The 13,903-nt window shown below is 41.7% G+C and overlaps 1 protein-coding gene across 4 annotated transcripts in view; it reads right to left on the bottom strand.

Moving 5' to 3' along the window:
• Tusp (WD40 superfamily protein Tusp) overlaps positions 1–10,925 on the bottom strand; it is a 56,432-nt gene extending 45,507 nt beyond the window's left edge. For 3 of the 4 annotated variants that reach the window (XR_013086492.1, XR_013086493.1, XM_076821031.1), the window contains exon 1: positions 10,110–10,925. Coding sequence is in view for 2 of the 4 variants with exons in the window: in XM_076821031.1 (XP_076677146.1) it covers positions 10,110–10,205 (96 nt within the window). In the remaining 2 variants the exon portion in view is untranslated. The remainder of the gene's footprint in view (positions 1–10,109) is intronic. The other variant, XM_076821030.1, reaches the window with a different exon arrangement.
• Positions 10,926–13,903: the final 2,978 nt, after the last annotated feature.

Genomic DNA, 13,903 nt, shown 5'->3' with positions numbered 1-13,903 from the left:
TTGCGAGAATAGAGATCCATATTATGTACGGGTTGGGCTATCGTTTAGTTAATTGCAAGACGCATCTATTTAACGAAAAACTAAAGTAGGGCCACTACTTTTACTGCGAGAAAATTATATCAGAATATTTTTATATTTTTTTCGTCGGTTAATTACGAATACTGTGGAACTGTGTACAATTCTGAATACTTCTAGTACACCATTCTAAAATTTGAAGAGGATTATAGGAAAGCAATTTCGACGCATCAATTTCTGCGCGCATACGATTTTCTGCACGGGGACGCATACAGTGAACGCTGCAGAAGCATATGCTCGCTTATGTATTTAAGCGTCTGATCATAGTTACACTACGGCTTATGGGGTAGTTTTACTCGATAATGGAACAGTAGAGCACCCGCAGACAGAGATTCTCGTTGGGGTAGGAAATAATCGTAACCCTTCCGGTAAACCAGCGCCGACAGCCGTTTTATTCACAGCAATACCTTCGCAAAGAAAACTTCAACATGACTACCAATACGTTTTTAAGTAATCTTTTCTTTCCTCTTCTGTTTTTGTTTTTCGTAAAGGAGAAAGTGGACGAAAATATTATTAACCACCCCACACATAAAATTTCTTCAATTCTACTATACGTATAGTTTCCAGCTTATAAATTGAAATGGAATACATACTGTGTAACTTTGACCACAAAACTACTTTTTAAAACAAAATCCCGTAGCATGTATTGTGTAACAGGTATTATTCTCAGACAAACCGCATCTTGAAGAAGGCATTTAAATCTACTTAGCTTCGTGGTCAAAGTTCCCACATTGGACGGAAATCTCTAGTTTTCGTAATATCAAAAGCTAGCATCCCTCGATCCTGGCCAACCAAAATCGTTAATGCACTCCCATATAAACGTGCGAGTGCATCGACATTGTATTCGCGCCGAGGCATGAGCACGATACATGTAGCACTTATTTCCATCGAGTGCTTCATTAGCGATTACCATCGCATCGACTGTGTGGAAGCATTTCCTGGGTTGTGATTGATGACCCCACGCGCCTTTCTTCGTGAAAGCAAAAAGACAGGCGAGGGGTGGCAGAGGTTCAAGCAGCAAAAAGAGATTAGCGGGAATTCGTTGCCATTGCAAATGCACAGGAGCCACTGGGATAAAATGAAGTAGAAACGCAACGTAATTTATGGAGTTCTTGTTTAAAAACTAGAGCAGGACTTTCGCCATTTTTCTGGACAGCTGTTCTGCCACAATAAGAGTCTCTTCGTTGACAAATTATACTCAAAGAAGTTTTCATTATGCTTCTTTACCCTCTGCACAGTGAAGTACAGAGTGGCTGAAAAAAGTACCGTTTAAGTAATGCCATTTGTTTTAACCATGAACAATTACAAGGAGGGCTTTTTAGGTGTTCACCCCCGGTTGCTTTGGTTTTTGGATATGTTTCAGCGGACCGAAGAAATAAGAAATACGTGTTTCTTTATTTTGAGGTGAAAGCACCCCTCAAAATTCATAAGAAAAGGTACAAAAGTTCTTATTGTTAGTTTAAAAATATTATACCTAACCTCGTGTTGAATAAAACTTGATATAAATTTCATTTGCGTCATAACTTGCTGTATGGACGATGTTGAGGGGTGAAACCGCCCCTTAAACATGCAAACAGGCCAAAATAAAAAAAAACACGTATTTGTTCTATTTCGATGCTCTAAAACATATCCAAAAACCAAAGCAATCGGAGGCGGACACCTAAAAGCCTCTACTTGTTAGATATGTCATCTCTTTGGTGGAAAGAGGACGACCCTTATCGTTAGCAGCCAGATGAGTGAGTCCGATTCCGTGCGAATTTGTACCTTGAAGTGGAAAGCGTGATGACGAGTCAGTTGTTTTGGACGTAGCTGCTACACAACCCTTATCAAAGAGATGCCTAGTGACCAACAGAACAGGAAGCTGGTCATCCAGCAGCTCGTATCAAAGGCGAAATGGACCCCGATAATAATGGCATCGATTCAACCACGATGCAAACACGAGGGTGCAAACTTAGTTGTACATAATTTCATGCAGAAAACTCTGTTCAGCCATCATAGTTGTGCTTGTCTTTTTGTCACGCTATGCCGTACCACGATAAACCAGATTTCAGGAAACAAGCGCAGTTAATTAGAAATATGGCTGACGTTGGAAGATGGATGGCGTTTCGTGTCCAAGTTTGGCACGGTATCGATGACGTTCGAGCGTAACGACGTCAGGGATGAATATAACCTCTTTTAAACAAAATCCTGCTTGCTGCCGCGCAACGCATTATACGAAACCCAGGGGAAACTAACTTCTGAAATTTAACAAACTTGTTGATTTATTAGCCACGTTACGCCTGATCACGGTGCCAGAAAGTGTTATGGAAAGAATTAAATAATTGCCCCCAGGAGGAACTTTGTTTCACCCAGTTGATCATCGCCCTTTCCCCTTTACCACCCTCTCGTCGTTCGATAGAATCAAACTGGAGCATTCATTACTTTAGAGTCATTAGCCTGGGACATTTACAGGGCAAAGTTAGAGTTTCTCATTTTTCATAGAGCTTATGGCCCCGGTGTACCAGCATCCCTTTACCCGAAGGGTGGGCCCAGGAGATCCTGGGTAACCTAAACCGGGTGGTATAAACTGAAGACGGCTGTCCATTTCGCGTCCACCTCCTTTAATGGCTCGCCATTTATATCAGGGGACATTCCGCGGGGGAGAGGGACGCGTCGTAAATTTCTGGCCGTTTTAATGGCCCTTAAACGTTCCGGTAAACTGCCTAACGTCGGTGTGATTGCGAAACATACGTTTTAAAATAGCTGGAGTAAAGTAACGTCGACAAGGTGAGATGGGTGCAACGCGGTTACGATCGATTCTTATCGATCAAAGGCGATCTGGGTCAGGAAATAGTTAAAGATAGGGAATACTAGGTCGTTGATCGAATTCCAGCGAAGGTCTGCGTCACGAGTGTCCGAATCGACTTTGTCGCCCGGTCGTAACCTAATTATTTTTCCAGTAATGGAGCTATCTCGGCGCCAATACGTTCCGAGCCCCTGCAGCTGGCGCACGGAACGATTCCGCCGAATCGTTAATCAACGATTAGTGCCGGAAGGTGAACTAGTCGTCGAACACGGTGAATTCGTCGATCAAGTAACACAGGGACCGTAATGAATTCTGATCGATTGCGTCCTGTCGCGCATCGAACTTTGGTGATCGAATTAAGCCTGCTTAAGCAGAGACGCGTGAACTCAAAGCTTGCCTGGCACAGTTTCATCAGTCCTACGACGTGCTGAACCGTTCTGTACGCGTGTACGTCGCCAAGGTGGAAACGGAATGTACAAGCGATCTCGCTTAACGTTTCTGCTGTGAACACCGCTCCCCCTCGCGCTTTGGCAGACACCTATTTTTAAAACCGTTAAACTGCAGGTTTTATAGTTGTGAACAGCAAGTAAACCGCAAGGTTCAGTTCTTACGACTTTCTTTGATAGAAATGCTACGATGACTTCTAGTTTACTGGCTGTATAACAAGGTACTCTTTTTTTAGTAACGCTTCTCGAACGGTTTTAGCTAGAATAGCTGCAAGATATTTATACAGAACATTGCGCAGGACAATTCTACCCTCCTAATTAAGGAGGGTAGAATTGTCCAACTTCAAATATTTCAACTTCTCTTGGAAAATTGGAAAATTAGATAGGACATTTCTAACTGAACATTTGACATTTCAATTAGAAATGTCCTATCTAATTTTCCAATTTTCCAAGAGAAGTTGAAATATTTGAAGTTCCACGCGGCGTTTACCTTGTAAAGTTATAAAACCCTAAGTGCTTCGCAGAGGTCTAGAAAAAGTCTGATTTATTTATTTTTTTACAAGGACGGCACAAAGAAAATTGTAAAACTTCAGTTTTCACGGATGCTTCGGAATGCTTGACAACACATTTTAAATAAGGGAAGAATTGTGAAATCAGCGTTATTGTAAAAACCCTGACCTAGCCTTCGGACAAATAGCTTTTTTACAAAATTTTTATCATAGCCCTTTTGTAATGCGATAAGAGACCTGCACCCCTTTCTTTGCTGTTTCGCAGTTTGCACTCGCAATTCGCTGTTTGCACCGGTACATGCTTAGAGTGGTTTTATTCATTGAAAAAGGATGGACCTACCTGAACTTTGTGTTCATTTAAAAAATATTTTATGTAAAAATATAAATTTCAAACCATTTTTAACGAGAAAAATAAAACGGGAAAATGTTCCTTCGACGAGATCTAGGTGCCAACTCTAAAGGGTTAATGTAATGGAAATATTCGGCAACAAAAGGTATTAAAGTATTCTTTTTACAATACTTCTGGTCCCTCAGTTTTCCATGTTTAGTATAAAACTGGATGCGCAGAGTCTAAGTTCCCGGGGAGAAAGCTTCCTTGTAGAAAGTGCAGGATAATGGAGAAATATGCGAGACATCTACCGCCTATACCGTCTCGTGTTTAGCACATGAAACGTTTACCAAGTCACGAGATATATTTTCTTTTTTTTAGTTTAAAATTCTTTACCTAGTGCGTGATAAATTTAAAATACAGTGAAACTTCAACTATACCAACCACAGCAGGGATATAGATACTTGCTTCTGTAAAGTATTTTTCGAATAATAGAATACACGTAGATTTGAGTCCATTATTTTACATTTCAGATAAACTAACATAAATGTCAACAAAAAAGACACGAAATATTAATATAAAGAAATAATCTTACTGTTGTTTCTTTAAATCACATCGGCTCTTTTTCCAATAATATGAATGCTTCAAATACTTTTAAGGAGCGCGCTTTTAATGCTAGAAATCTCAGCTTCTCTACTTCCAACATCTCCTTGCTAATTTCGCTTTTAATTTCATGTTTTATTTCTACAGCGCATGTAGAACCAGGCGTTTTAACGTTGATGAAATTCTTATGCTAAACATACGCCGCTATGCTACCGCAATGACAATTACAATTTTATTACGCTTCAGCCTTGTAAAACAATATTTCAATATAAGGAGTATCCTTCAAGGACGTGTTCCACTTAAGTAATAAGACGTCCCCACACTGAAACGGTAACAAAGTTACGACTAACCCCCGTTTTATTATAATTCGGTCAGATGTTAAGCGCCGTTTACATCGCGAAGCAACAGTACGACAAAATTATTGAGAAATATAATTAAAATTTGTTAAACAAAAGAGCAACTGAAATACTGTTTGAATGGGTTCCTTCACAAATAGCAGTGTTTCCCAACCTTTTTTGAGACGCCATCCCCTTTTATAATATTCAAATAACCTGCGACCCCTCACCCCCATATAAGATAATGAAAACACATTAAAAATAGGTATTTCAGAATTTAATTCTAACTTAATAATATTAAAAAAAATAAAATACCATAGCAACCCCCCTCCCCAAGAAAACACTTCGCGACCCACAGGTTGGGAATCACTGACATATAGGAATTGAAGGGAACGAAAAAAGAGGACTGCAAATTCATTGTATGGTAACTCAAGTATAGTTGCCTACCATAAAGAGATTCTAAAATCATTCAACAGAATTCTTAAAGAACATTGGAGTATTTCTTGGAAAAATTCACATACAACATATATTCACCGCATCGGGAATGATATTTATGAAGCAAGTCCCGCATAATCGTTTGAGAGAAAACACCAGGTAGTATTAACAGGCCTGAGGACTGGCGATACAAACCTCACACATGCCTCTCTGCTGAAAAAGGAAGGTCAGCCAATGTGTAACAATAAATTCAATTGAACACATCGTCGCATCTTGCCCGAAATATCAACGTGAAAGAAGGTTATACCGAGCAAATGTATGCTCAAGTGAGTTGACATTCTTGAAACGTGTTAAAATTTTCCATTTAATTGAATTTAAATTTATCCTAATCTAATACCTATGTCTACCTTCATTTCTATGTAAATTAACGTGGTCGCTAATGACCCAAATGGCTTGATGCAACCTTAAAAATAAAATAAAGTAAGAAAAACAATACCACCGAGCAGACACCGCACACAGTTTTCCTGTAGCGACCGGGGATATTCGAAGATGACTCAACAGTTAGTCTCGAGATGCCTACCCGATAAAGTCAAAACAGCATACCATTTGAAGCACGCGAAACAACCCCCAAGGGAGCAGCACCTGAGCGGCCCATTTCTTCAGGAAAATGAAGAGGTAGTTTACTAGAAACCAGCTCAGTGTAGTAGCACAGAAAAAAATATAGTTTGGATAGAATCATAATTTTTTTTAAAGATGAGGCTCAGGCGACAACTACTCATCGGTCGCCCTGTTAAATCCGCCACTGCCCGAACCATCGAATTCCCTCAATTACAAAGGACCAAGTGCCCCAAATCAACCAAGCGAAGAACCACCCCCGAAGGAGGCAAAGCCAGCTGCTGAGAAACCGTATCCCAAGCACGTTTCCCGCAAACGTGCGGCATCAGCATGTGCACGGAAAATCAATAAATGTTGCATTCCCTTCGAAGCAGCGAGATCCTTCTCTGTTGTCCTCGCGCTGCTCCGAGCGGGATATTCCACTGTGATCTCACGCCACTTGTACGACCCCGTGAGCGCGCGACAAAGCCACTAGACAGAGGACCCCCGGCTTCCACCGGCCAGACCATGGAAAAGACCTAATCGCGACACCGAGCACGAACTTCATCTTCGCTCTGGCCAACGCGCGCGTACTTACGCGTCGTCACCCTTCCGAATATCCGCCCGCCCTCGACGCTAAGCCGCTTCCGCTTCGCCCCGACGGATTCCAATCTCCACCCCGTTTCGATGTGGCCGCGAAACACTCCCCGGCATTATTAACTCCGGTACCCGAGGCGGCGAAATCCCGACGGAGTCGCCACGACCAGCGCTTTCACGGCACGCGAGACGAAGAGGAACAAAGAGGTACTACGAAGAGGAACTCCGCTTCCCACCGAGTGCCGTTTGACTCCGTTTGGCGGACGCGCCTCTCGTCCACCTATCGTTTTGAAATATTGCGCCCACGGCCCTCCTCCTGTCTGGGAGCTGCACCGCGCGGAACTAACGAAGCAACTTCAATAATTAATCCCCGGACGACACTGAGCCCCGATCCGCGTCTTTCTGTTCGGGAGGGGCAGCTGGAGGAAGCGCGTTAAAACGGAGACAGATTTTCTGGCTGCCTTCTGTTTAGTCATAAGTCCAGGAATATCTTGGGAACCCCCGGGCAAAACTGTGGCCTGCAGGCGACACGTGCCAAATCTTACGCATCCTGCATTTCGATTCAGGCAACGGTACGGACGTATTAAGTTAGTGTGGTAAAGAGTTCTGCGTTTCTTTTCGGTAAAAATTCATTATTTACTGTAGAAGAAATTTTTGAGAAAAGGCCATTGTTATTAATGACTGGCGGGTAGCATGCGAATGCCATTGCGGTAGATACTTGGCGGCTTTGACGAGATAAAATCATCGATACAGTTTGGGGCGTCGTCAGATGTGTACAAGTGTGTATCGGCAAGGTGGTGTTGTAATGACCGAGACAAGAGGTAATACTTGGAGCTCAATCTCATGAGTATGCCGCGTGCGGATGAATTTCGTAACCCAAGCTGAAGATTACTTGAAGGTAAGGGGGAAAACAGGGAATGTAACAAAACAGATTTATCGAGAAAATTAAGTTTTAATACTTTAGTCTGTCAGTAAAAAACAGGTTCAATGAATTTAATTTTCTTACGTAATTTTAAGAAATAAATTCCCAAGGCTGCGATATTTCTTGACGTGGCCAAGGTGGTCTAACCCCTTAAGGGGTATTTGAACTTTATAACCCTTTGTGATTCGACAGTTCAGCAGTTCCAATTGCCACTAACAAAATTTCCTATCAATCGCAAAATCACGAAAAATGGACATTCCCTTTACTTGTTTCGTCAGCTTGAACAAAATGCAGTGGGGCGGTACCGTGCAGGAACGTAAGTTTGAGGCTTCTCTGACCAGTAATAGATGGTCTACTTTTCTCCAATTCGTCACTTAAATTGATCAACTGATGTGGATATCGTTCCGCAATAACAACAAGTGAATGCCAACGCTGTAAACGACCTAAAGAGCGGGAAGCTATCTCAGTTTGAAATCGTTTTATACAGTGTGAAACCAAAAGCTCAGGATTCTTCCCTACACCTAATATAAACCGTTATCGTTAAGTCGAGTAACATTGACCACAAAGCTAGATTTTAAAACAAATTCCTGTAGCACCTATTGTATAAGAGGTGTTATTATCAGACAAACTGCATCTTGAGGTAGGCAATTAAAGCTATCCAAGGCACTTTGTCTGAGAATAATACCTGTTATACAATAGGTGCTAGAGGAATTTGTTTTAAAATCCAGTTTTGTGGTGAAAGTTACCCCATTTGACGGTACCTTTGGACGCCACACAGCCAAATTCGCGGCCACCAGCGTGTAGTAATTACAAGCGCATCCTATTCTATATCTTTCGCAGGGACTATTTTTTTTTATGAAATGGAACCATATTAGGGGGTGAGAGCAAAGAAATACGAAAAAATATTTCGGCACGTATAAACAAGGGCCACCCTATTACATAGTTCCAGTGGCCGCTACAGTGGTGTACAGGATCATTTTTAAAATATACTTCTAAGTTAATTTTCGTTTAATGTTTTGGATAATAAGATAGTAGAGGTATCGAGGGACAATTTCTGATAAAATAAATAATAGGTATCAGTATTAATTTAATAACCATTTTATGTTACAGGTCGACCGCGTCTCCCGGATTTACCCTGCAGTTCCATTACAGTTTAATCTATGTTCAAGAAAACTTCGGACCCTGATCTACGCCTGTCCCACGCTAACTCTTAAATCGGAAGCTTCCCACCTTTTCTCTGCTAAACCCAAAAAAGGAAATTGCGTTCAGTCAAATGCTTCTCGAAGGGTGCCCTGTTGGAAAACATAGCGCTTCAGTAACCAACCAGTACACGGCAATTTGCGCATCTGTGCCAAACCGTATTCAATACAGGATGAAAGCATTCGAGTGTTAATTTCATGCTCTGTCCGATGCCAGTCACGGGAAAATGACAGTTTAACCGGTTCACGCGCCGCGCTGTAAATTGAATCGACGTTTCCACGGTTACCCCGATTTCCTCAGCTTCCGTTCATAGCATTGTCCTCGGGCCCGTCCGCGCGGAACGCAGAGCCCTTAAGGTTCGCTGGAGAGCGTCGTCTTTTAATCGAGGCTAGACAGTCGCGCCCGCGGATGCAGAACCTCCAGGTCGCCTGTCCTCGCGAGCTAAATACAGAACGTAACGCGTGGACGCATAGAGCGCTGTGGTCTAGCGCGACAGCGTTCGACGCTTCAAACGCACTATCGCCTGTACTCTAGAGCTCCGACGTCACGTACCGCCACGGAGAAGCGGCAATTTCGAACCCCGCTCAGCGCCCAACGACTGCCTTTCAAAAATAACTGGCGGCAGTAGCGGCGATCTAAAAATTCACGGGATAAATAGTTGAGAACAGCGAGCAGGATCGCCGTGCGTTGGCGTTTACGTCACTTGCCGCCTGTGACTTACCGCTAACGTAACACTATTGCGTCGAGCAAGGGTTCGGTATGAGAAAACAAACAACTCCAAACACTTTCGAAATTGTTGCTTTCTTTAAGGTACATCTACGCAACGACTCTTCTGTGTCTAGATCAAGTGTCTTTTGTGTCTAGCTAGAGCTACTTGCAGTGTCTTCAGTCTAGCTCTAGCTGCGACTCCCGCGACGATAGATCGAATTCGGTGCCGCGGACTGCTCTAGGCAGTACCCAGTCTTCCGGACACTGTTTTGAATGACGTAGACACTTGATCTAGGCAGAAAAGTGTCGTCGTGTAGACGCAGGTACCTTTATACAGCGCCGTATGTAGCTACTATACCTCAGCTTCCATAGAAGCCTATCAGTGTGTAATCGTTGGAGTTTACTGTTCAAATAAGGAACACAATCCAATCGCGGTACCCAGTCTGCCTTTTACCACCCAGCGTTCCATAGCGCGGATCACTCAGCAAAGTATACTTCTACTTCTAATAGCGATTGCTACGGTGCTTCAGTAACACCTGTGTGCGCTGGTAACCCTGCAAGGAATCACCTACCTCCAGCGACTCGTCCGGCACCTTGCCCATCCAACTGAGCGACAAGATGTTGCAGTCGCACTTGGCATTGTTGTCCTTTTCGAAGTGCAAATGCATGATCGCGCGACTCGACCAATGTGTAGCCGTTGGAATGTTCGTCAAGCCATCGAGACTGCCGACCAACGCAATCGTCGCTCAGCTAAGAACCGGCCAGCACACGCGACCCCCTAATACCATTAGCTCCGCTTATCCGGCGTGTCCCGTTTCCGAGCTGGAGGATCTCCGGTCGATAATCGAGCACCCGGCCAAAAATCCTTTACGCGAGCCAGCACGCGATCAAAACACTCCGCCGGGCTGTGTCATCGCGGCGCGGTTCTCTCGGCGTTCACCGGGTCCTCTCAGCGGTACACCTTGCTCTCTCCCTCTAGCCGGACCTCCCGATGAAGGCTGTCCTCTCCAGAACAAAACTAACACGGCTAGGGTAGAGCGCGTGTCCCAGGCCGCGGCTCAGCTCGACTCGTCAGGCTCGCGAACGAAGAACCGCTTGGCGAGAGGAGGTCTCCATGGACCTGGGCGGGCGGCGAGTCAGGTCCAGCTAGCGACCGAGCTTTTCGCGCAAAGTCATTTGTTTGGTATCGTCGCCGCCATTTTGTCGGCTGCTACACAACTCCGCCACCCCCGTGCGGCTCCCACGACGATCCGGTGCGACGCGACGCGGCGGGACGCGCGATCCGACGAGCAACCCGAGTCTGGTGAGCTTTCGACGCGCGATCGTACGCCCGACTGAAAGCTCCGCCGGAGCTGCCACACGCACGAGGCACCGCCGCGTCCCGCGAGCTTATTGATTGCGCGCCGCGCTGCGCTCGCTCGCCCTCCTGGCCACCTAACGGTATCTGACCGTGTTAAATCCGCTGCAAGCTTTTGTGCGCTACCAGCACCACGCACCGGGCTGTAGGGACGCGCCTGGCAAAGCCTTGCAGGATTTCTCCTTTTGTGTAAGTACGTGCGAGACGTGCTTAAAGACTTGCAATGGTGGAATTCGAATATTTCAGATTTCATTTTATCGTAACGTTGCTTCGAGGAATTTAGGATCTATGCGGGGTGCGTTAAAGCTTCTGGGCACGGGCTAACCGAGGGATTGTAGTTCTGAGGAGCTGGGGAATTACTGTCAACTAGTAAGTAAATAGCAAGGGTAAATTCGATAGTAAATACTCTCTGAGGGATAATAATGATTAATGAGAAGCAATGCTAGTAATGTTTCTGGTGAATGTTACTGTATATAGCAGGATTATGTTGATAAAGTGCGGGTGTTTTATTTATAAGGGCATTCGCGAAATGTCCAATGTGGGTTTTGATAAAACTGGAGAGGTTTTCAGAGCAGCCGAATGTAGGGGACGCGTATACTTTCCGGTTACGGTAAATCAAGTTTTAGGGATGAAACTACCCTCGAAAGTTTCACCCCTCTGATGCTAGCCTGAAGATTATTGGAGGTACGAACAAGTTTTGATGGAAAATAATATTCTGCATAGGCCAGTGTGAAAATGTAATTAGATATTCGACTTATCAGGTTCATCACCTTTATTTTTAACCGCGTAACTCTCGCGTCTGTCTCTCACGCGGACACGACTACTTAGGCCTCCAAGCGATACGTTAAAATAAACAATGGGAAAGTTATTTCTATACGCCTAGGAAACAATTTGGTTAGAAATTTTTGGTACATCAAATTGAAAAACATGTGAGCATTAAGGGGGTGTTCTCATCTAACAGCCCCAAAAATAACTGGTATTTAAGATTTTTTTTTGAAAAAACTGTTGGTCATATTGAATTACACTCTTTTGAGATATAAGGAGGCATCTTTGAACTTGCAGAAAATATTTTCTCATGTTGATCCTTCTTGTTATTTATTAATTATTGTGGAACTATCACGGTCATCTGATTGTAAAAAAATACAAGTTTCTTAAAGTTAGATAGTTCACTTTGGGATTGGTCCACTTTACAGAAAAAAATGAAAAATTGAAAGAGTTATAGCGTTTGAAAGAAAAATTAAGTTTTGTTCATTTGGACGCATATCTTTAAAACTTCTATTTAAATACGTCCACTTTACATTTCTTCCGTTTTCATAATAACATTACCTGTGTCTTTAAAGTCACTTGACGTCTCGAAGAGTTACATTTAAAATAATAATTCACCATTTTCAAATCGGAGTGCGTATTACCAGGAGAGATCTATAAAGTCTACATAAATAAGCATAAATGTAAATTAAGGAATTAAGAATAGCGATTCACATCATAAATTTTGCATAGATATTACGTCGTTATATATTTTACATAATTAACAAAGGGAATTTGCAACTGAATGTTTATTTAAATTGAATGAAATAATGCAAAAATATTTTACATTATGATACATAATAAGGAAAGTATTGAAATTTGTTGGATAAAGAATGAATACATTATAACGACATCGTTATACAACCCCTTAGGAGCGGAAAATAAACAAAAGCTGCAAAAGTGAAACGTTTTATTCCTCGAAATTATGTTTTTTCATACCTCAATTTCTTTTAATTCTCTCTACAACAATAAAAGGATAATGTGTTCACTTTAAAAAAAAGTCAATGTGTGTGTATTCTCTTACCCCACAAAGAGATTTAGAAATTTAATTAATCAACCTTCATCAATATATTCTAGGAGAAGATATAAGAAAACGCTGTTATATGAACGTAAGTCTAACAACAATTTCTTACCACGTTACATTAAAAAAGAAATAATACACGTTCATCTATTTTTGTATTTCAAAATGCCGCCCAACATGTCATGGGTATCATAATGTATAAGACATACGTTACATCTGTGCAGTACAAATTTAACATTTACGCAATGACGATTCTTATCAGGCGATTAGTCAATGCTAGTTATTTTTAAAGTGTGACACCTCAGAGATTTGTGGAATGAAGTATGTCGGAAAGAATGATGTTTCATCATTTTTTGAAAACATTACTAGAAATATATTCATAGAAATATATTAATAGTGCAATACGAAGTGGATTTGACCTTTGACAGTAACAGCCTCACTAGACATTTTCAGAAAAAAAATTCTTTCAATAAAACCTTTATCCTCTTGAAACTGTACATACAGTGTCTCAAAGGGATGAAGATCGATATCTTGTGTAGGGTTTATACAAAAACCGACTTTTGAAAAAACCGGTTTTCGAAATCCACTATTCCCAAAAACCCGCTTAAACCAGTTTTCGAATGTTCACAAAAAAATATAATTAAAATAGAAAATAAATATCTGTATTTATTTTAAAAAATTTCAATTATTTTAATATTTATGGTATTACAAAAATATAACATAATACAATATGCTGCACACAAAACCAAATGAAAAAAAAACTAAAATAACTCAAATCCGTACATAATATAAATTATAAATCTTTATTTCATTTAGTATTTTTCTTTGGAAAATATGAGCCCATGAAGATTAGTTTTACAGTAAACTGTTACCTACTACAATTTGCTTGTGTCCGAAGCGATTTCAAGTAAAAATGTTAACGTTTTTTTTAATTTAAGAACCGGTTGTTGAATTTTACACATTAATAAAAATACGGTTTTTAAAAACCGACAACCCCTAATCTTGTGTTTTTTATGAAGTTTGATTATACTGATTAAAACTGAACTACTTACATACCCCAGAAACTATTTTAAAAGCCATTGATACCCCAAGTGCAAAGATATCCTTTAACTTTGTTGATTTATAATTCCTTAAAAGCAGAATGTATTTTGACAATGACTATACCTTTTTTGTGATGATACTTC

This window comes from Andrena cerasifolii, chromosome 10 (genome assembly GCF_050908995.1).
Source record: "Andrena cerasifolii isolate SP2316 chromosome 10, iyAndCera1_principal, whole genome shotgun sequence".
Classification (NCBI taxonomy): domain Eukaryota; kingdom Metazoa; phylum Arthropoda; class Insecta; order Hymenoptera; family Andrenidae; genus Andrena; species Andrena cerasifolii.
This window is presented reverse-complemented; position numbering and strand designations above follow the sequence as displayed.